We start from the raw sequence: 20,129 nt of genomic DNA, 5'->3' as shown, positions 1-20,129 counted from the left end.
AAGAGTGGCAGGAGGCTGGCCACTGCTAGCACCTGGAAGTGATGTCTTCTGGACTCTGAAGATACTACGCTGTGGTTCCATGCCTCACCCAAGGAAGGAGGTTGCTCCTCCTCAGGTGAGACTAGTCAGATCTCCCAGAACATCTGTGGGACTTAGGCCTGGACCCCATTCGGCACGCAGCTCCATGTTTGTGATACCTGTTCTATCAACCGATCAAATGCAGAACAGGCTGCTCAGAACCCCAAGTCCTAGGCCTTTCCACTCAAGACCAAGGCTAAAGGCTTTGGCTGGATTTCACATGTGAAGATTGACGAATGAGGGCCTGAGCTGTTTGGCTCCTGTCCCAGAGTCAGCTGAATAGGCCTCAACCAGAGGCAGCCCTAGCCGCCCTTGCTGAGACCCCCAGTGCAGCCAGCCAAGTTTTCTCAAGGTCCAAGCTCTGGTGTGCGATTCTTTAACAGCGCTATACACTTCACTGGTTCCCAATGCCCATTGGCTATCCCTTCTATTCCCCACCCCTCCCCATCCCAGCTACAGTGCACAGTGGGATCTGGGAGATCATAGAGAGCTAGACTTTGTCTGACTTTGGCTTTAGTTGATTAGATCTGGGCATCGAAGTACAAGGCCTCTGGTTTTTGTTTTGTTTTTCTTTGTAATAAGGCTTGAACTCAGGGCCTGGGCGCTATCATTCAGATTTTTTTTGCTCAAGCCTGGTGCTCTTCTTGAGCCATAGCTCCACTTCTGGCTCTTTGGTGGTTAATTGGAAATAAGAATCTCATGGACTTTCCTGTCCCAGGCTGGCTTTCAACCATGACCCTTAAATCTCAGTCTGGATTATAGATGTGAGCCATTGGCAACTGGCAAGGCCTCTTGTATCAGGCGCTTGCTAGGAGTCTGTATTGCCCAGAGTTCTTCCCCTCTCTCCCCACCAAGGAAGGCTATTTTCTAAGCAGGCCCTGGTGGGGCACTGCTGAGCTGGAAGATGAACTCCAGTTTTTCAGGATGCTTCTCACAGGGTGTGGGAGAAGGCCCTGAGATCCTGAACCTCTCCCTGAGAAGCAGAGGGGTGCAGGAAAGCCCTGTATTACTCAGGGACTCCAGGATTTCAGTTTGAGTAGCACTATATGAATAGAAGCCAGTTCTCCAGGGGGTTAGAGAGAGGGCAGGTCTCCTCCCCAAGGGCTGTTTCTCCCTCTCTTCCTGCTTTTTCCTCACTTCCTGGTTTACATCCCAGGCTGAATGCAGTCAGCTGGTCTCATACTATTGTCCCCTGGCCAGCAAGCCATTCTCTTCCTGGGGGGTGGGGGTGGGAGTGGGGAGATTGTTGGAGGTGGGGTGAAGAGGGCTCTCAAAGGCCTCTGTGTCCCAAGGTTGGCTGAGCTATGGGATGGCAGCTCCTGGGCTACAGACCACAGATCCTGTGAGGGGCTCTCCAAGCCCCTCCAGAAGCTGAGGCCAGAAGGAAGGACTCTCTTTTAGAACCAAATTTTTGTGCATCTCTGTGCTCCCTGGAGCCTCCATCTCCTGTCTGTCAGCCCCTCCTGAGGCAGGCACCCTCCTAGCCTCCTGCTCTTCCTCCACTCCCAGGCCTTGGAGCCAGTCCCAGTGGGCAAGCCTGGCTTTGCTATGTTTGGCTGGGCCTTGGGTGGCAATGGTGTGGAAAGCCCCTGCAGTTGGTGAAGAGAGCAATTCATTCCGTTCTCCCTCCCCACCTAGCAACAGAGGCCTGGGGCAGGAGAGCTGCATTTTCAGGCTCCTCCTCCCCTTCTCCCTCTGAACTCTGAGCTGTGGCTCCTTTCTTCTTCCTCCAGCTTTCTTCCAAGAGGGGAGCCTTGGCCAAGGGGCTGTGAAAGCTGCTCTGTTCTGGCCTTCCTGGGCCCTGGCCCTCTCTCTTCAGGTCCTTTCCAGGAAAGTATGACCTCCCCTCCTTCCTGCTCTGAAAGGCCTTCTGGGGGTGGTGAGGGGCTGGGGGAGGGAGGCCAAGGCCTTTCTTGTTTTCTGGGAAGACAAGGTCTGTCCTCAGCTAACACAACCTGTTCCCCCTTTTCCCATGACGCAGTAGTGTGCCTGCCCCTCTCTTGCGCCTGCCCACCCTGTCCCAGGGGCCACCTGCCTGCACAATGCTGTGGCCCTCGGGGATGTCCTCCGGGACGCTGGCCTCATAGCTGCTCTGCAGAAAAATGGGCCGGTTGTCGTTCACATCCAGGACAGTGACAAACACGGTGGCTGTGCCTGTATGGCGCTTGCCCACAGGACCATTGTCTATGGGAAAGGAAGGACAGGTGTCAGCTGATGCCCAAGGGGCAGACTTCCTAGGCTGTATATGCTCTGGGGCACCAGAGATGGGCCCATACTCTCCAGCCTCTGTAGATCTGTAGTGACACTAACAAGAACTAATGCTTATATACCACCCTATGCCAGACAGTCTTCTAACTCACACCATCCTTACCCTAACCCTATAAAAAACACAGTTCCCAATGGAGCCACGCAGGCATGGGGGATGAATGGATGGAGATCCCTGGGAACCTGTGCATGTGAATTTGGAGAAAAAAATGTGTTTGTATCTTTGAAGATATAATTAAAGATCTTGAGAGTAAGTCATTCTGAATTTATCCAAATGGACCATACACCCAATGATAACTGACTTAGAAGGGAAGACATGCCAGGTGAGATGGTACATGTCTGTAGTCTTGTCTTCTCAGGAGGTTGAGGCAGGAATATCATGGGAGCCCAGTTTGAGACCAATATAACATAATGAGAGCTTGTCCCAAAGAGAGAAAGAGTAAGAGAAGGGAGACAAAGCCAGGTGCTGGTGAGGCTGAGATCTGAGGACTGTGGTTCAAAGCCAGCCAGGGCAGGAAAGTCCATGAGACTCATCCCCAATTAAATCCAGAAGTGGTTCTGTGCCTCAAGTGGTAGAGCCTTAGGGCTGAAGAGCTCAGGGACAGAGCCTAAGCCCAGAGTTAAAGTCCCACAACCCACAAAAAAAGAAAGGTGGAGATGCATGGGGCCTCCATGGAGGGCAGAGCAGGGAGCCAGCACACAGGCAGAGCCGGCCAGAGTAGAGACATGAGGCCTGATGGCAAGCCCTGATGTTGACTTCACACATGGCTACAGCAGGTAGACTGGATCTATGAGCTTTATTGCTGAGGTCATTTTATTTTCAAATTTGCAACCCAGAGAGTCCTGATTCAAAGGCGTCCTTATGACACTTTCTCTAGGAAACCTTCCTTAACTCTCCTCTTCCACATTTCTGCCATCCTTTGTGCCTGATGCTCCTCTGCCATTCCTCCTCTCTCCCATCCTGCTTGTTTACCCCAATGTACAGTGATTATTCCACTTGCCTGTCTCAACTTTCCATCCCAGCATCTCACTCATATACAACATACAGCACAAGCCGCATCCCCCCCACCCCCCACCCCCCGTTTGTGCTCAAGAACACCTGGTGGACATCCGTGACCTTTCCTCCACCGGCCTCTGGCAAAGGTCAACCTCTGGATTCTAGCTGAGCCCCTGGAAGTCCCCTTTTGCCCCCTATACAAACTCTAAAGGGAACAACTAGGCTGGCAGCGCACAAGCACTGGCACGCACCGATGGCTTCCAGGATGAGCGTATACGCGGCCGTGGTCTCTCGGTCCAGGCCCACCACCGTCCTTACCACAGCATCACGGTAGCCCACGCTGAACTTCCCATCCACGTTCCCCCCTGCAGGCAAGACAGAAGGGAGCTGTGGCCAGGCAGCAGAGCTCTGGGCTGGGGGTGAAGGGAGGTGCATCCAACTCTGCTCCTCAGCCAGGAGATGCCCTGTGAGGGCACATGACAAACCCCTTTTACAGATGGAGAAACAGGTCCAGGAGCTATGCTCCACCCAGCATGAGCTGAGGGGTTCTGATGAGGGTGCAGCCTGCCTGGGCTGATGTGTCCAACATTTATGGAGCACATACTGTATACCAGATGCTCCATGAGGACCAATTCGTTTGCCCCACACAGAGAGAAAGAGCAAAAACAAAACAAAAACAAAAACAAAACACAACTGTTGTGAGCTTCCAGGTGCTGCTCTAGTTTCCCCCTGCCCACCTGAGCCTGGATCTGTTTTCTCCTGCCTGTCCTGAAAAAGTGGCTGAGGAAGGGGTTAGGGCTTTTCTATGAGGCTGAAGACTTTGGGGGTGAACTATGCAACCCCCAGACCTCTCATCTTGGGATGGGGATTGGGCTGAGGACCACAGTTCTGTAAGTGGGGATTCATGCAGGCACTCAGAGTGGAGATAGGAACAAGTATGTCTATCCTCCTGGGGTAGAGCCAGCAAGGGGCCTCCCTGGGACTCCTATGGGAGACCCCTCTCCTGAGAGTTGGCAGCAGTGCATTGTTCTATCAGCAGAGGGCACCACCACATTAGGTTTGGGACCAAGGGCTTGCTGAGTTCCTTGCACAAAGTGACTGAAAACTGGTCTCCGTAGGGGTACAGAGGACCACTTGATCCAGCCACATGGCCCTGGGGAAGTGCAGGAGCAAATGCTTTGGTGGAGGGGGATACCTGCTGCTCTTTCCCATGCTTCACCCCCCTCTAGGAGGGGTGGGTGGGCCCAGGCTGCACCTGTGATGAAGTAGCTGAGCTCGGCATTGAGTCCCACGTCATTGTCTGTACAGTTCAGCCAGACCACCCGGAACTCGCGTGGCACATCCTCAGGCACAGACACATTGTACATGGCTGGGAAGAAGGTGGGTGTCTCATCGTTCACGTCCAGCACTGTGGGCAGAAGGGTACCCGGGCTAGGCCTGACCCCTGCTTTAGATATCCAGGACCACCAAGAAAAGGGATATCCAAGTATGGGGGTGTGTGTCACTGATCCCAGGTGGCATCTGTGCTAATACCTCCTCCGTGAGTCCAGGGTTCCCTACGCCTGGTGGGGCCAGGGTGAGTCTGACCAGAGGTCCAGGACCTCCCACAGTCCATGCTCATGCTATCAAAGGGAGGAGAGAAAATTCCAGAGCTCCCCTCCCCTGTATGCCTAACAATGGCAATGATGATTATAATAATGACAGTGCTGGAGACCACATCTGAGCTCACACTAAGTACATCCCATCTAGGATATGCACCCTTCCTTATGAGGTGGTTGTCATCTGACACGCTAAGATAGATAGATGATACATAGATAGATAGATAGCCCAGAAGTGGGTGAGCAACTTGCCCAAAGTCACACAGCAACAGGTGGAAGGGCTATGGTCTCCCCAGTTTGTAAAGGGGTCCCAAAGAAGGGACTGGTTTTCCTCAAAACCCCAAGGTTTAATTCCTATGGAAGGTATGTTTTTCTGCTGGGTGCTGGTGGCTCATGTCTATAATCCTAGCTACTCAGGAAGTCCAAGATCTGAGGATCACAGTGTGAAGCTTGGGGGTGTAGAAAGGCCCCATGATATTCTTATCTATAATTAACTACCAAGAAAGCCAGAAGTGGAGCTGTAGCTCAAGTGGTAGAGCTCTAGCCTTGAGTGCAAAAGCTCAGGACCAGAACACACACACATATTTTCCAACTATGCAGGATAAAACCTGTCTTTCTTGAGCAGATGAGGCTTGGGGTGACCTGGGACCTCCATGGTGAAGTGACCCCATCTATGTGAACTGTGGCATCACCAGCTCATTGATGGTGTATCTTTTGCTGAGCCTTGGAGAGAAGTGATCTGGGGTCCCCTCTTAAAGGCTAGCTTTACTCCCTGTCAATCATTGGGAAAGAAGTGGGTCCTATCCAAACTGTACCAGATGCCTGCAGGTAAGCCTGGGACCCACAGGAGAGAGGACAGTGGCTCCCTAACCCACACATCTCTGGTGTCTACTGGGGATGGCGAAGGTTTGTGCCTGTACTGCACTAGGCCAGGATGGCCAGGATAGACCTAGAGCATGGCCCTGTCTTCCCTAGGGCTAACCCTGGCCCTGTGGCTGTATCCCCTGTCTCCCAGAACTAGATACCTCAAGTGGATGATAAATTATACTATACCCCTGGCTCTGCAGCACCCATACAAGGAACAACAGGGTGAGGAATCTGGGACTGGGGTTCCTGGCTACCCTCTTTCAGGACAGTGCTGTGGACGCCACACCCACAGGGCAGGCAGAGGTCTGGCTTACCGCCCAGAGATGACCTCTGGCTTGCCTAAGAGGATGAGCTCCACACCTTCCTGGCTTCTTGGGGCCTCTGGGTTCTCAACACCCACTCAGGCCTTCTGCAGATGTGAGCATTGGGAGTTAAGAGGGGCAGGGGCCTAGGTGGACTCTGGGGCCTATAGAGATGGCCAGGAGGGGGACCAGGCCTGGCTGGCATTTTTAGCATGGTGAGGTCAGGTGATCTTAGCCTGTGGGAGAGGGCATCACTACATCCAGTGCACAGCCCTAGTGGGTGTGGATCCCAGCCCACAGCACCAGCCTGGGCCCGGCAGTGGGCAGGAGGCAGCCCTTACCACGGACAGTGAGCGTGCTGGTGGAGCTCTTGGTGGGCGTGCCCGCGTCGCTGGCCACCACCCGCAGCTGGTACTCGGCGATGCGCTCCCGGTCCAGCTCAGCAGTGGTAAGTACCATGCCGCTGGTGCTGTTGATGACAAAGTCCATGCGGGGCCTGCCCACCTGCATGCGGTAGGACACCAGTCCATTCAGGCCCTCGTCCAGGTCGATGGCTACCACCTGAAGAAGAGGAGGGGCATGTGAGGGCTGGGGACATTGGGATTAATGCTTCTCCCTTAGGAACAACCTGAGCTGGCACGCCAGACATAACTACTCCCTTCTTCTGACCTCCAACCTATTGTCCCCAGAGCCTTTGAAGGGACAGCCTGTCAGAACTGAGAGGTACCCAGGTGAGCTCTGGTTCAGAGGCACAAAGTGTGCCCAAGGATGAGGGCAGGGACGGGGGGGGGGCATTCTCTAGGTCCCAAAGCCTTTTCCACCAAGCCCTGCTCTCCACTTAGGAAGCCCTCCCTAATTCACTCCAGCAGGTCCTATGCTTTCTTTGGGTCTAGCAGTCCAGAAAAATCCTCATTTTTCAGCCCTGTGACACTGGCTGGGGGCATTGCTACAGCTTGGAGACTCCTCCTGGCATCATGGACAGAGCTCAACCTCATGGGATGCTCTGTGACAGGCTCCCCTCCATGGGTGGCTAGGATTTGTAAAATGGTGACAGGTAGATGTCAAGATTAGTAGCTTTGAAGTCATTTGAGGATGTGGGTGCCAGTGATATACCTGTGCTTCTAACTACTCAGGAGGCTGAGATCTGAGGACCACAGATCAAAGCCAGCCTGTGCAGGAAAGTTTATGAGACTCTTGTCTCCAACTAACAACCAAAAAGCTGGAAACAGAGCTGTGGCTCAAATGGTAGAGTGCTAGCCTTGGACACAAAAGCTCAGTGACAGTGTCCAGGCCCTGAGTTCAAAACCCATGATGAGCATAAACAAAATAGTTACTTGAGGATGCTGGCCACCAATGGTTCACACCTGTAATCCTAGCTTCTTAGGAGGCTGAGATCTGAGAATTGCAGTTCACAGTGAGTTCAGCCAGGAAAGTCCATGAGACATATCTCCAATTAACCAGTAAAAAGTCAGAAGTGAAGCTATGGTTCAAGTGCCAGCCTTGAGGGGAAAAAAATTGAACAAAAAAGCTAAAGGACAGCTGGGCAATGTGGCTCATGTCTGTAATCCTAGCTACTCAGGAGGCTAAGATCTGAGGGTCTCAGGTCAAAGCCAGACTGGGCAGGAAAGTCTGTGAGATTCTGATCTCTAATTAACCACCAGAAAACTGGAATTGGCATGGTGGCTCAAAGTGGTAAAGTCCTCGCTTTGAACTGAAGAGCTGAGGGACAGTGCCCAGGCCCTGCGTTCAAGCCCCATGACCAACAACAACCACAAAAAAAAGTGAAGGGTCAGTGTCTTGGCCCTGAGATCAAGTATGGGTGTGTGCACACACATACACAAGGCCACTTGAGGGTTTCATTTGTCAGTTCATTGGATTCTAAGAGCAGATGAGGTTCTTTCCAATACCAGAGCTACACCAAGCACCCTGCAGGTCTAAGCACCATGGATCAGAACTTTGGAGTAAGCTTGGCTCTCACCAAGGGAAGAAATGCACACTGCACGAGAGGGTGCTTTGGTCCAGCTTGCCTGATCTCCAGGATGAGGTTCAAGACTTCCATTTTCTTTGCACATAGCTCTAATCCCTGGGCAAATTCCCTCACAAATCCAGCAGGCATCTCTTTTGGCTGAGGCCCTGGATGGGACAGGAGGCCACACCTCTCTGCGAAGGCTGGCCTTCAAGCCTTCACAGCTGGTTTCCAAGTTCTGCCCAAGCCCCGAGGCTTGGCTGCTCCCCCAGGAGCCAAGAAGAGCACTGGCCGGTGTCTCTTTTCCCTGCCATCTCTGAGTTTAGGGCTCATTTGCTCTCACCCCATACTTCTTCCTTGGGGACTGGCAGCTGTCCTGAGATCAGGGTTCTCCCTGCTGGGGCCTGGGAGAGGGTTCTGCTGGAGAGAGTTTTTGGGAAGCAAAGCTTGCTATTTACCTCTTACAAGTGAAGAAACTGAGGCACAGCAGGCAGCAGCATGCTGCCACCCACTCTTACATCACAGCCATGCCTTTGGGTGAGAACAGGCTATCTCAACACAAACCATGCCATAGTCCCACAGCTCCTGATCACTTCCTGCAGGCCAGGTGCCAGGTTTCACCCCCCTCTGCCCAGCCAGGCAATCCTGCTGTTATCTCCAGTCCTTGTGTGAGAAAGCAGGAGGCTCAGAGAGGGTGAGCAGTGTTCTCCAAGACACACAGCACTCCACTGGTAGAAATGGAATACACACTCAATATCGGTCAGACTCCAAGGTTTTTTTTTTTTTTGTTCTTCTTTTCTTTTCCTTCTTTCTTTTTCTTTTTCTTCTTCTTCCAGGGCCTTGCTCATGTCAGGCAGGAATCCACCACTGAACCACTTCCTTAGCACAAAAGCTCATACTCTTCACCTTGAGCATCTTCCAGAATGTCTAACTGGCTCTGGCTGAGGATGGTCCTCCTTGAATTGACATCTTCAGAGTCCTCTGAACTAGGATGATGGAGGGTGAGGCAGAGGGTCCAAGATGGGCCTGGTCTCCCCTGAGCTATAAGGGCATGGGTGAAGCTCTGTAAAGCCCCTGGCTGTGTAGGGCCAGTCCTCCCCCGAGTGGAGCTTCCTTGGCATTTACAAGGGCAGGGGAATAGGTGGGACACCCACACAGGAGCCTGGGGCCCTGCGTACCAGACCTGTGGGTTTGGGGAGTCTTAGGCCAGCCTTTCATGATCTGACCTGTGAAACTCTCAGACTTGGCCTCCCAGATTATTTTATTTTATTTTATGTTGGTGATCGTGGGGCTTGAACTCAGTGCTTGGGCTCTCTGAGCTCTTTTTGCTCAACGCTAGAGCTCTACCACTTTGAGCCACAGATCCTCAGATCTCGCCTCCTGAGTAGCTAGGATTACAGTCATGAGCCATCAGCACCCAGTTTCCTCCCTGACTTTTAGTCTCTGCTTCCCTCCCCAGTTCTGTTTCTGCCTTCCCCCCTCCTTCTTTGGGGTGCTTCCTCTGCCTGTGCAAATCCACTTCCTTCTGGACCCAGTGAAGCCTTCCACCCCTAGGGATCTCCAGGGCCACCTAGACCACCGCCAGTCCCTCCCAGCACCTGTTCCAAGCCTGCAAACTGTGTGTGACCTCTAGGAGTCTCAGTTGGCACCCTTGCCTCCTGCCCTCACAGGGCACACAGGGGTGGGGGGGGGGACTGTCAGGGACAAGGTGAGGGACACTCACCTGGTAGATCGAGACTCCCGCAGGGGTGCCTTCTGGCACCTCAGCTACGAAAGGCAGATTCTGAAAGGTGGGGTCATTGTCATTGAGGTCCAAGAGGTTCACAAACACTGTGGCACTGCTGGTGGCCCTCAGAGGAGGTGTGCCGCCTGGGGATGGGGGAGAAGGGGTCAAGGAGAGGGAGGAGGGATGCAAGAGAAAAGTGAATGGAGAGAGAATGGCAGGTGTGAGCCCCTATTCTCCCGGGGTACAGTCTGGGCCTTGTACCCCTCCCCACCTGGGTGTCACTTGGGAATGGCACCACTCTGCTCATGGTGCTCAGACACTGCCCTCCTGTGTGAGCCCCAGGACCCCAGAGGACATCCCCAGCCTCCCGAGGGTCATGGGTCAAGTTGGGGGAGGCGGGGCCCATACAGTCAGTGACAGAGAGGACAATCTTGCGCATGAGCTCAGCCTCCACTGGGTCAGGATTCTCCCGGTCCAGCATGATGTGGGTGGTGCGGATCTTGCCCGTGGTGCTGTTGAGGCTGTAGAACTTGTTGAAGGGCTGGATGCTGTATACCAGGGTGCCATTCTCCCCCAGGTCGGGGTCCACAGCCACCACCTGCCCCGGGAAAGGAACAGATGCCCCAGCAGGGGTTGGCTGGGTGGACCTCAGGGAGTCTGGCTGCCCGGCTTCTCCACCCCAGCCATGCTGACAATGGCTAGGGACCTCACATCAGCTAACAGGTGCCCACAGAAGGACTCCGAGAGTTTGTCCAGTGGGCACCGGCACCAGCGCGTGTCCATGACACAGGTCCCTGGGGTCACAGAGGCACCAGCTCCTCTCCACATACTGCCCACAGCCTTAGGGGCCAGACCCACTTCACAGCAAGGCATGGTGAGGCTTTCCTGACCTCAAGGAAGGTCTTGGGGGGCCATTGCTATTCCTCTCCAGAGCCCATGCTATGGGCACTTGTATGCTTCTTTCCTCTCCAGATGTTCAGGGAGATGTGTCCCAATCTCTCTCCTCTCCCTCTCCTCCTCCTTCCTCTGTCCTCTCTGTCCCCTCTTCTCCTCTTCTCTCCTCCTTTTTCCTCTTCCTCTCTCTCTCCTCTCTCACCTTCCTCTCTTCCTCTTCCTCTTTCTCCGTCCCCTCCTCTCCCTTATCTCTTTCTCTCTGTTTCTATGTCTGTCTGTCTGTCTCTGTCTCTGTCTGTCTGTCTGTCTGTCTGTCTGTCTGTCTGTCTCTCTCTCTCTCTCTGTCTGTCTCTCTCTCATGCTTGGCCTTGAGCTTAGAGCGTGGGTACTATCCCTGAACTTTTTAAACTCAAGGCTAGCATTCTATTACTTGAGCCACAGTTCCACTTCCAGCTTTCTAGTGTTTAATTGGAGGTAAGAGTCTCACTTTCCTGCCAAAGCTGGCTTTGAATGGTGATCCTCAGATCTCAGCCTCCTGAGTAGCTAGGACTACAGGCATGAGCCACTGTGCCTGGCTCTAAACCCTCTCTTTAGTCCTTTGGAGCTTGTGGTTATGAGGGCCTCTGTGACACCAGAAGTCACAGACATGGGTATGGCACCATGCCCTGGACCTCAGTTTAGAAAGGGAAACAGAAGAGCTCAGAGAAGCATATGCTAGACTCAAGGTCACACAGCACCAATCTCAGGCCCCCAGCTTCCACCCTGGAGGCCTGAGTTTTGCACCATGAGTCACCATGGCACCTAGGTGGACAGGACCACTGTGTGTGTGTGTGGGGGGGGTGGTTGTAGTCCCTGGGTGGGGCGGCAACAGGCAGTGTCATTCTCAACTCCAGGACACCTGGTAATGACAGCCAGGGCTCGTCAACACCTTCCTCTCGCTTGATGGGGTCTTTGTGCTTGGGTAGCAAAATTTGTCCTTACTCTGGCTTCATCTCCAGCCAAGATGTCTCTGGGGTCACTAGACCAGAACAGATGGATGGGCTGTGGTGGCCCCGGGCTCTGCCTGTCCCTGTCCCTGGTGCTAAGAGGCCAGAAAGACAGGCTAGGGCAGAGCTAGACCTTTGCCACCAAGGCCCACTTACATCAGAGCTCCCATGCCTCTTCTTTCCCAGCCTGTGGCACTGAAAGGTGAGGAGGGGTCCCCATTTTCCTGCTAAGGTGCCCTCACCATGCCACATTACACATTCTCCAGCCTCCACAGCAGAGACCCATCAACCTCTTCTTGGAAACAGAAGACAAAGCATAACTGAAGTCAGGCCTTGTCATGTCACTGAGGGGGGTCACAGGAGGCCACAGACCCTTGCCTTTCTGCAGATCTCTCTACAGTTAGAGCCAGGAGAGAATTGTTTTAATCCCCATTTTTCTGGATACCGAGACTGAGGCTCAAAGCAAAAGGATCTGTCCGGGGCCCAGGAGGGGCTCTCCCTCACACAGAGGGCACCTGCGTAGTTGCCTCCAAGTCCCCTAGTTGTGGGTGGGCACTGAGGGGGTCTCTGGGCCCCTCCACAGAGGACGGCAGAGTGGTGACCCTGCCCACAGGCTCCCCACTGGCAGTCTGGTCTCTCACCTCACCACTTCCCTCATTTATTTCCCATTTCACGCCCATCATTTTTCTCCTGGCCTGACGGGGAATAATTTTCTCTCTCTCTCCCTCTTCTTTATTTTGCTGGAGGGCTTTGAAAGGCTCTAAATCAATGCCCATCAGCCAGGTCCTTGAAAGAGGCTGCAGGAGCCAGCATGGAGAGTGGGGCTGAAGCTCACTGCAGAGAAGGGGTGGGGTGGGAGGTGTACAGCTGCTTTGCAGCACAGGCTGGCAAGGGAATGCCCTAAGAGCCCTGTGCCCATGCACACAGACACAGGCATCCCGCCAACACCAACTACACTGCCAAAGGCACTGAAAAATCCCAGGGTTCCATCACTCTCATTCCTGGAGAGCTGGCCAATGACCCTGCAAGAGGGGCCCTTGGGAGGGCCCTGGATCACACCCCAATCCTTCAGGGGAGGAAGAGCCTTCCCCAGCCTGTACGGCTGCAGGTGGAGTGGGCTAGACGGAACAAGGCCTTTGAACAAACACACTGAGGTGTGCAAGCCCACAATGCAGTCAGCACTGGGCAGGGCTCACCAGAAAACAAAGATTCTAGCAGGAGGGCTGCATTTACTGAGTGCTCACTGTGGCCTGTGCATTGTGCATCCTGGCTTATATGGGGCTCTCTAGGTGGGAGACTGGAGCACAGAGAAGTTCAGTACCTGGCTCACGATCACACAGCTGGTACAGCTGGGACAGAATGGGCACTTTGCTACCAGGGGCTTCCCACCTAGCCCTGAGCTAGCTGCCTCTTGGTATGCAGGCAACTGCTCTGAATGCATCAGGATAGAGGGGGCAGAGGCACCACATGGAGCTCTGGGTTCAGTCCTATCTAGTGTCACCTCCTTGTCACCTGACCCTTTGGGGAAGCTTCCTTCCCCATCCCCAGCCCTAGCTCCACCTGGCAGAATCACCAGTGAGGCCTTAGACATGTGTGTGTATGTGTGTGTGTGTGTGTGTGTGTGTATACGTGTGTGTGTATGTGTGTGTATGACTATAAAATTTAAAGAATTTTATGACTATTCTTGAAATTATTTTGTATGATCAATTTGATTGAAGATTAAAGATTTAGTAAAATAACTTCATCCTTCCTTTCCCCTCCTCCTCTAGCATTTTTGAGACAGGGTTTTGCTATATGCCTTAGTCCTGGAACTCACATGCTGCCTCAGCCTCCAAATGGAATGGTAGGTATATGCCACCATGTCCCACCAAGCTTCTCGATTTCTGGTTTTCTGGCAATTATTATATGTAATTCTGGAATCATCTTAAGAATTCTAAAAAAAATCTAGCCTAGAATTTGTCCTCCCATATAATAAAAAGTTCCACAAACATGATATTCCCTAATTACTAAAGCTGCCAAATTATACTTGGTGGATATTTAATGTAACAACTTTTCATCTTTTTTTGTCCTTTTCTTTTGCCCGTGTGGAGCTTCTGGGTCCTGTCCTCACTGTTTGCAGGGGGCACTAGTCCATCTGTTCAAGATCAACATGGGGTAGTACTGGGGACTACAGAAGGGTGACACAACACCCCCCGCCCCCAAAGCAAGGTGGGACCTTTTTGCTCCTGTAACCCATCTGCTGAGCACATAGCTTGGTACACTGTTTATACCCATGAAAGGCTCTCATGGTTCCCAGAGAGCGAGGAGCCTCTGGGCAGGCCTGAGGCCCCTCATCTGCACCTACTCCTGGCTCAGAATGTGCTGGAGCCTCAGAGAGGGCCACTGCGGACCGGATGGGGCTAGGTCTGAGTCTTGTGCAGTCCCCCCTCCCCTGCTGGTGTCCTATGCGGCCAGTTTGTGGTACAGCCACCTATTACCTTCCTTTCAGTTCCCCTTGGGAATAATTTTCTAGAAACATAGTGCTAAGGTGGGGAGGTGGTCTGGTAGGGGCCAGGAGGAGGGCTTGAGCTAGTTATCAGCTGACCACAAGGCGGCAGAAGAGAGCTCTACAAACAGGCCAGAGTAGTGGTTTCCAAATCTGGCCCCTGACTGGAAGAAATCTTCTGCTTTAGACTTTAAAAAAATTCATAGATTCTTACATCCTCTGCCCCTGACTTACTGTTTTGGATTTCCTAGGAGAGGCCAACTCAGATCTTGGACATGTGGACAGGAGGACAGGGCAAGTAATCACCAAGCCCCAGCCCCTCACCCATCTTTCCTTTCAGGTTTTCATCCTCTTTCATCTGGTCCAGGTTGGCTTTGTTACTACAGGACATGGTAATCTGAGATAAGGCTGAGATTAATCACCATAGCCCCAAAGTGCTTAGGTGTGGGTAGGGCAGTCTTACCAGAGAGCCTGATACAAAAAGTTACAGCCTCATTCCTATCCCACCCCAAATCCCCCCAGGTTCTTAGGTCCTGGGACACCTTACAAGTACCCCATGAAGGGCAGATGAACAGGGACTAAACAAGGTAGTTTCTAATCCTTTGTTTCAAAGTCAGGCAGACTTGGGTTAAAACCTCATATCACTTCTTATAAGCCTGCACAAACTCCTTCAGCTCTAAGTCTGTTTCCTCTACAGTGAATGGGAGCAATGGCCCCACCTGCCCCAGGGAGAGGGTATTGTGAAGACAAGGAGCAGTCCTCGGCATGGCGGTACACAGTTCCCAGGAGCTCAATAACCAGGGTACTATAAAATTTCTGAGTTTGTGTCCATGACAGGCTCGCTGGAAGGCAATGGGGCTGGACAAATGGGAACTAGCCTCCCCAAATGAGTCCAAATGGAGCTAAAGGTGGGGGAAGGAAGGGCCTGCAAATACGAATCTCACAGCAAAGGAGAGAGGGGGCATGGGTGGCCTCTCCTCACATGCCTCCGATGCCAGGCTCCATTCTGGAGGCCCAGTTTCTTTGGCTATGCCTTCCATTCCTATCTCAGGTCAGCCCTGCCCACAGGTACCTGCACATAGGCCCTGACAAAGCTGCAGTTGGGGGCATCCGTGGGGGCCAGAGTGGGCCAGAGGTGACCAAGCTAGTGGTTTCTGCAACTCTGGAGGGGCAGGTGCCAGGGCAGAGCTGGCAGGGTGTGGTTTGAGGTTGGTCAGAATTCTGGAGACAAGGATGGCTTCAGATGTAAGGGGTCCTGTCTCCCTGCCACAGGCTCTGCCACACAGCCCAAAGCTGACATTGGGGGAACTTCTCCCCAACTCTGACCGTCTTTCCTAACAAAGAGCATGGAGAACTTCAGATGGAGCAAAACAACAAGTCTGTGAGTCCCATGTGGTAGGCCACAGAGACCACAATGGGAATATACCCACCCAGCTGCCTGGCAGTTCCACTGTCCCCCACACCTACCGTGGTCACATCAGAGTCTGGGGGCGTCATCTCCACCAGGTTGATATAGTAGGGAGCATCTTTCCAGATGGGGTGGTTATCATTGATGTCTAGGAGGGTGACGTTTACCTGTGGAGCCACAAGAGGGAGCTGTGAGATGCTCCAGCAAGGGCAGGGTCCAGAGAGACACAGTTGCCACAAAGCTTTCCTGACTCTAATTCCACCAGACAGCCCCCCACTCCTGGCTACCTTGGGAGCCTTAGGCAAGTGCTTTCTGAGGACAGCCATGGATCCAGGTTTCTTTGGGAGGAAAAGGTTTAGGTGCTGTCCATTAGGAAGCAGAGACTAGACGAGAAGACCCCTGACAGCCTTGCTGCGGCCAGGGCGTTGTCTACCCACCCATATCCTGGGAAAGGTAACTGACAGTTGGAGGATCTGAGAGAATCACTTGAGCTTCCCAGTCTCAACTACAAGCCAAGCAATTTCCTTGCTCACCTGCCACCAGGTAATTATTTAGAGGGCTCTGCTTCCTATTGTCAAGGCCTCCCAGAAGGGAGGAGGGCACTGTGAGGTTTTCTGCCACATCCTGGGCTAAGCGATGTCAGCTTCAGCTCTAGAGTCTCTGAATGGGTTAGAATGGGGCAGAGACTGCTGGTGAGCAAGGACCATGGTGCGAGGTTGTGGGGAGTGGGGAGGAGGGTTGTCTCCAGGGAGAGCCCAGGGCAGCCATGGGAAATGAGGAACTGGGGTGGCTGGGATGTCTTATTAAGGCTGTCTTCTCCTTCCCCTTTCTGCAAAGGATTTTCTGCTCTTTATGTCACCCAGGGCCCCTAAGTTCCTTTGCCTGCTCTCTCCTAGCTGAGGCTCCTTTGCCTGGGACTCTGAGTCTTCATTTCTGGCTCATGAATAGAGAGACTCAGGCGTCACTTCTCAACACCACAAGGGCTGGGGCAGGGGATGATGGTCCTGGGCCCTGCTTCCTAGAAGATGTTCAACCAGACTTGGTCAGCAGGGATTCTAGGGGGTACAGGAGGCCCCCTAGGCACTTACGGTGGCAATGCCAGTTTTCTGGTTGTGGCCCACACCCCCGTCCACAGCACGTACGATGAGGATGTATTCAGACTTGGTCTCTCGGTCAAGCAGAGATGTGGTGGTGATTTCACCTGCCAGACAGAGGGGTGAGCATGTGAGGGGGTTTAGGTAGGCCAGGTGAGGGCAGGACAGGGAGAGAGAGAGAGAGAGGTGTGCATGAGGGGTTCTTGCAAGCTCTGACAGTGGCCATGTGTATCTGTGTCTGTGTGCTGGGGAAGTGGAGAATGCTCATGGGAGCTAGCACACATGCTTTGGAGCCAGGACCCCAAAACTGGGCAGCAGCACCCTGTAACATGGAGATATCCAAAAATGTGGGAAACCTTGTCCAATACTAAGGGTAGGGGCAGAAGAACAGGCCTGAAGGGCTATTTGTGCCAGTAGGCCGCTGGCTTAGACATGACATTATCTTACTGGCTTCACCGCCTGGAACAGATTCCTTGGATCCTCTCTGCCTCAGTTTCTTCATATGGTCAAAAAGAGAACAATACACCAGAAGACTATAAGACAGGACTGCTGTGGGATTTGGCTAATGTCATATAAACCTTACAAGCATGCCAAGTAGTTTAATCCTGGGAGACAACAGGAAGAGGAAACCCTCCGCATTTCCCTGGAGGCTCGGGCTTGTGACTCAGGCCTTGGCATGGGAACTGAGAGCACATGGAGGATTGGTAGTTATAAGATCATGTCCTAATTATCCATTTATAGCCTAATTATATTGTCTTAACTTCCTTCAGTGTGTAAACAAGTTACCCTGTTAAGCAGAAACATTTAAAATACGGCAATTTTTGTCAGCTGTTGCTGCATGTCTTTGCATTTTGATATAACTCAATGACAGACATCATCTTGGGAAGGGCTTACTGGCAAATGTTTGGCAATTAGCCACGGGAAAAAAAATTTGCTGATTTTGGTGGTGTGAATATTCCCACCAGGGCTCCATTTCAAGTTGCTGACTTGATAGCATTGACCATAGAGTTTGCTTGGTTGGTGGGGGCTGGCAAGAGCACCTCAGCCCCTCACCATGTATGACCAGGCCATCTACCAGCTCACACAGCTGAAGGCTGCAGTCTCTACCATCTATCTATCTATCTATCTATCTATCTATCTATCTATCTATCTATCTATCTATCTATCTATCTATCTATATACACACATATATATATACACATACACACACATATATTATACACATATGTATATAAAATTTAAATTTGTTATAAAAGTGATATACAGAGGGGTCAGGTCATGAGTACATTTCCTTTTGGACAATGTCATTCCTTCCCTTGCTCTCTCCGAGTTTTTCCCTCCTGTCCCTTCCCACAAGTTGCATAGTTCATTTTCAACATAGTGTCTGGTGAGTAGTACTGGTACATTTGTTTACTCTTTGTTGTAGTCTCCACATCGAGAATAGAGATTCTGGCCCTTTCTAGTTGTCCAGCTTAGGCTTTCTGCTTTGTTTCTGGTGGCACTAGAGTTTGAATTCAGGGTCTCGTATTTGTGCCCTATTAATTGAGCTACATGTCTAGCTCTTTTTATTCCTGGGTATTTCTGGAAATAGAATCTCATGAACTTTTCTGCCTGTCCTGTCCTTGAACCTCAGTCCTTTAGCTCTTAGCTAAAGGTGTGAGCCACCAGCACTGGGCAGATGCTCAGCATTGGGAGAGATACTTCATTTTTTTAAGCTTCAGTTCGCTTGTCTGCATACTGGACATCAACATGCTTTCTCAGCAGAGGTGTAAAGATGAAGTAACCTGAGGCGAAGAAAAGGATCACTCTCTTCCAGTGGACTCTGAAAGCTCCCCAGGGGCAGGGATTGGGTGCTGCCCACCCTTTTATTCCCATTGCCTGAGCTTTGTGACCTAGAACAAGTTGTTTAGCTGCTCTGTGCTTGATTTCTTCTACCATAAAACAATGTTGCTGAGGTGGTTTGTTCCAGGGGCCATTTAAATTCTGCCATTTCCCTCCTTGGCACTCTTGTCTGTTCTCTGGCTGGTATAGGACTGATCAGGGAGCCAAGGATGAGGGACAAGGCAGCCAAGATACCAAGGCCAAGAACCAAAGACTGGCCAAGGTCTGCCCACTGAGCCATGCTCCCCACTGGGGTGGTGTCAATTAATTGGCAGGGCACGGAAGAAATTAATCTCTGAAAAGTTTTAAACATGAAATTGTCAGCATGATTGATGGCCTCTCCTGTCTGAGAAATTAGATCCAATTAAGGCCACCTTTGTGCACTGGGCCTGGGTAATATGACAAAGGAGCTTGAAGGAACAGGCTCCAAGGTAATAGAAAAATGTCTGTGCTGTCATGAGGTGTCTCTGAATTGAGGCCAGGGCAGGGGGCTACTCAGAGAGACCCTATTATATTGGGGTGGCAGGAGGGACCATAATGTAACTTCACAGACCATAGCAGTTAGCATTTGGGCTCTAGGGTCAAGAGGTCAGTCAGACTCTGCTTTCCTAGTCAAATTCATGTGCCTCAGTTTCCTCATCTGGAGGGGGAAGTGAGATGGGACCAATTTCAGAATGAGGAGCAGGGTTGGGCATGTGGTACATAGTAATGAATGATATTGACTACAGACTCCATATATGTAGATTCAACTCTCCACGGATGGAAAAATCTCATTAAATGATTGTATCTAGACTGAGCATGTACAGATTTTCATACATCTTTGTTGTACATTCCCTAAACAACAGTATAACAACCTCTTACCTAGTATTTACACTGAATTAGGTATTATAATAATGGGAGAAATGGTTTGAGGATGCCTAGTGATATCTGAAAGTTATATGCAAATACTACACTGTATACATAAGGGATTGGAGCATTTTGGTGTCTGTAAGGGGTCTGTGAACCAAGACCTGAGTAGATGTTGAGGTCTGACTATTACTCTAAGCTTTCTGGGGGTGGAGGCTCACTTTTGAAGGTAGGAAGAAGCCCTTTGTGTTTTCAGAGTTGGAAGAAGAGGCTCATGAGGACCCTGGGTCCCCTCTCTTCCAGCCATCTGCTCCTTGAGTTTCTGAGATAAAAGACAATGAAGGCCAACTTCCAGGAAGTGTGGGTAACAGGAAGGCTTGATGCCCTCATGGGCTCCTGATCACCTGTGGCAGGGATGGACAGTATTCCTCAGGATTCTTACTCACTTCCCAGAGTTGAAATGTTGCTACAAGGTGATTGACAGGCAGGGTCTCCATTCCTAGGCTTCCTGTCTGTCATGTAGGTGGGTCCATTGCCTGGTCTGACCAATGGGCTATGGGCAGGAATGATGCATGTCAATTCCAGGTCTGGCCTATCAACTTCCTCTACACAATGACCCGTAGAGAGCCACAATTTGGAAGGGGCCCAGGCGGAGAATCATCTTGTAGAACATCAACCCTGGACCACTGTGTGCTTCTACTGCCCTCAGACACTGAGAGTCAGGGTTCTGTAGACA

At 51.8% G+C, this 20,129-nt stretch overlaps 1 protein-coding gene across 1 annotated transcript in view; it reads right to left on the bottom strand.

The window, feature by feature from the left end:
- Cdh23 (cadherin related 23) overlaps nucleotides 1-20,129 on the bottom strand; it is a 355,092-nt gene that overhangs the window by 96,730 nt on the left and 238,233 nt on the right. Inside the window, exons 20-27 of the mRNA XM_070020517.1 lie at nucleotides 16,661-16,773; nucleotides 15,632-15,739; nucleotides 10,208-10,397; nucleotides 9,797-9,942; nucleotides 6,449-6,668; nucleotides 4,596-4,748; nucleotides 3,592-3,705; nucleotides 2,114-2,262 (exon numbers count right to left, since the gene is read on the bottom strand). Coding sequence (XP_069876618.1) covers nucleotides 2,114-2,262; nucleotides 3,592-3,705; nucleotides 4,596-4,748; nucleotides 6,449-6,668; nucleotides 9,797-9,942; nucleotides 10,208-10,397; nucleotides 15,632-15,739; nucleotides 16,661-16,773 — 1,193 coding nt within the window. The remainder of the gene's footprint in view (nucleotides 1-2,113; nucleotides 2,263-3,591; nucleotides 3,706-4,595; nucleotides 4,749-6,448; nucleotides 6,669-9,796; nucleotides 9,943-10,207; nucleotides 10,398-15,631; nucleotides 15,740-16,660; nucleotides 16,774-20,129) is intronic.

This window comes from Dipodomys merriami, unplaced genomic scaffold, assembly GCF_024711535.1.
Source record: "Dipodomys merriami isolate MVZ:Mamm:240054 unplaced genomic scaffold, mDipMer1.0.p SCAF_14, whole genome shotgun sequence".
In the NCBI taxonomy this organism is placed as follows: domain Eukaryota; kingdom Metazoa; phylum Chordata; class Mammalia; order Rodentia; family Heteromyidae; genus Dipodomys; species Dipodomys merriami.
Note: the sequence above shows the minus strand (reverse complement) of the source record. Positions and strands in the feature narration are given on the sequence as shown.